Consider the following 2500-nt stretch of genomic DNA (forward strand, 5'->3'; position numbering starts at 1 on the left):
TAAATTTATATTCTATTTTTTTCTAATCTGTCCAATTAGATTTGGTCCCCTAAAAAGGGGCAGGGCCACATATTAAAAGTACTGAATTACTGAAATTCCTACACAGTCCACCTGATGTAAAAATGATGAATTACATTTCTCAGATTAAATCTTTAATCTGTTATTTAAATTAAACCTTACACTGAGTTACAGCTAAAACAACAATAACTATGTCAGTGTCCAAATGTTTCTGATCTGAATGGATCTGATTGCACATGAGACTTCGGGTTGTAAACATCACATCACGTGTGTGTGCGTGTGTACTGTATGTGTGCATTTTTCTTACCGGTCGTAACATTTGCCATGCAGAAGAGATTTAGCGTAGCGGTCCAGGTTTCCAGACGGGTCGTCGCCCTTCATCCCTTCCTCTTCATCATCAAGAGTTACGAAAAACGCTGCTTTCTCAATGCAATCCAGAGAACGTTTATTTACCCCTGAGCTGAAGTACTGCTTCCTCACACGGGCCCAGGGCACCCTGAACACACACACACTCTCAGAAGTAAGTCACACTGTATGTCATGTTTAATTGCTGATATAAAGACAATACATTTTAAGATGTGTAAGATGGGCGAGTTGTGTCATGATGATGTTGTCGTTGTGTTCAGTATTTTCTGGTGTGAACACTAGTCTTACTAAGAACCTAAAATAACACCATTAGGTTAGATGATGTTATATCAATGGTCTGTTTTCCTGCTCTAAAACAGGTTCAGATATCAAGATCAGGAAAACACCTAACTGCCCCGAGTTCATCACAAATCTGCAGGTTAGCTTCAACATTCTGCATCACCACCTGCTGGTCATTTAAAGGAAGTGCAGAAGACAGAGTTAACGTTCAAAAGAATAGTGAAGTGAAAGGAACCTTCGGAGTGTGTAACATTATTAAAGCTGTTACATATAACAGGTTACAGTCAAACAAAAACATCAGGGGTTTTAACTGGTCTAAGTGCTGCAGTATGTAGTGTATAACGTGTAGTGTCCTCAAAGCTACTGGTGGGCAGAGGTGGGTAGAGCATCCAAAATCTGTACTCAAGTAAAAGTACAAGTACTTATGGAAATATTTACTCAAGTAAGAGTAAAAGTAACAATGTTAATAGTTACTTGAGTAAGAGTAAAAAAGTATCTGATGAAAAAACTACTCAAGTAGTTAGTTACTAGTTACTTCTCATCTGATTGATATGAAGCAAAAACCCTGATTTTCAAACTACTTGTAGAGCTTTAACACACCTCTCCTTAAAAGTCTCTTTATTCTGCTAATATAAAACACAGGTTGAAGTATGTGTGTGTGTGTGTGTGTGTATATACATATATATATATATATATATATATATATACATACATATATATATATATAATGTGATTAATGGTTTAATGATGTAAATGAAGATGTCCTGGGCTCTTCCTAACCTGCTCTTCCTAACCTGCTCTTCCTAACCTGCTCTTCCATTTAAGATTAATTTACTTTATTCTTACATTTGTTCCATTTTATAAGTAAGTACATGTATTCTTTAGACAGGGATAAAACTAAATATGATCCTGTTTTTATTTTGTATGTTCTACACTTTAGTGAAAAAAAAAACTTAAGTGAGATGTCAGGATTTGTGTATAAATGTAAAACGTCTTACATGCAGTTCAATTTATTTTGTATAAAACATGGATATGAAAATGCAGACACTTATAATGAACGTTTGTTCATGAACGTGTTTGTAGGGTTCACAGGATCGCACGAGAGTGTATATGAGGGAAAACATTCAGACAGTGTGTGAGATGTAGCATTACATTAAGGTCAAAGTGCCCATAGTTACCAAATGACCATCAAATAGGCATCATTTCGACACTCACCGCTACGTGTTTTTTTAGGTTGGAGCTGTAATTCTTGTAAGCTGTGATGTCTGTTTGTTTTGACGCACACAGAATGCATCGCATTATAAAGCTGTTATTCTTTACATCTTGGAGTGAAAATATAGAATTAATTTGAGGCCACTGGTGATCTGCCTTTGATGAAGCACAAACGTCTTCCTCTGCTTCAGCCATCATCTTCTAACTAAAGGCGCACTAAACTTCAGCGTGAGATGTGCAGCGTCTCTCACGAAGCAGCCTCTCTGACGTCTCACGAGACTTGTCATATAAACTAATTATTATTTATTAAATCTCATATTTATTACCATTTGACTAACGGAGGAACGCCGCCGATTGTAGTGAAGTAAAAGTAAAGTTTTTCCACTAAAATTCTACTTGAGAAAGAATAAAAGTACACATCTGTAATTATACTCAAAGTACAAGTTACCCAAAAAATGTACTCAAGTCAATGTAAGTCGTTACTACACACCTCTGCTGGTGGGTTTCTCTGAGTTCTCCAGTCACTGTCCTGGCCCAGATGGAGCAAAAACAGCACCAACACTACCACCACCTCCTTTTCCCCCCCAAATATATCGATTCTCATTTAAACCAAAAAAGTATTAAT

At 36.6% G+C, this 2500-nt stretch overlaps 1 protein-coding gene across 1 annotated transcript in view; it reads right to left on the reverse strand.

Moving 5' to 3' along the window:
* cpt1a2b (carnitine palmitoyltransferase 1A2b) overlaps positions 1 to 2500 on the reverse strand; it is a 23678-nt gene that overhangs the window by 13343 nt on the left and 7835 nt on the right. Inside the window, exon 11 of the mRNA XM_060892027.1 lies at positions 326 to 514. Coding sequence (XP_060748010.1) covers positions 326 to 514 — 189 coding nt within the window. The remainder of the gene's footprint in view (positions 1 to 325; positions 515 to 2500) is intronic.

The sequence above is a fragment of the Tachysurus vachellii genome, chromosome 18 (assembly GCF_030014155.1).
Source record: "Tachysurus vachellii isolate PV-2020 chromosome 18, HZAU_Pvac_v1, whole genome shotgun sequence".
Taxonomy (NCBI): domain Eukaryota; kingdom Metazoa; phylum Chordata; class Actinopteri; order Siluriformes; family Bagridae; genus Tachysurus; species Tachysurus vachellii.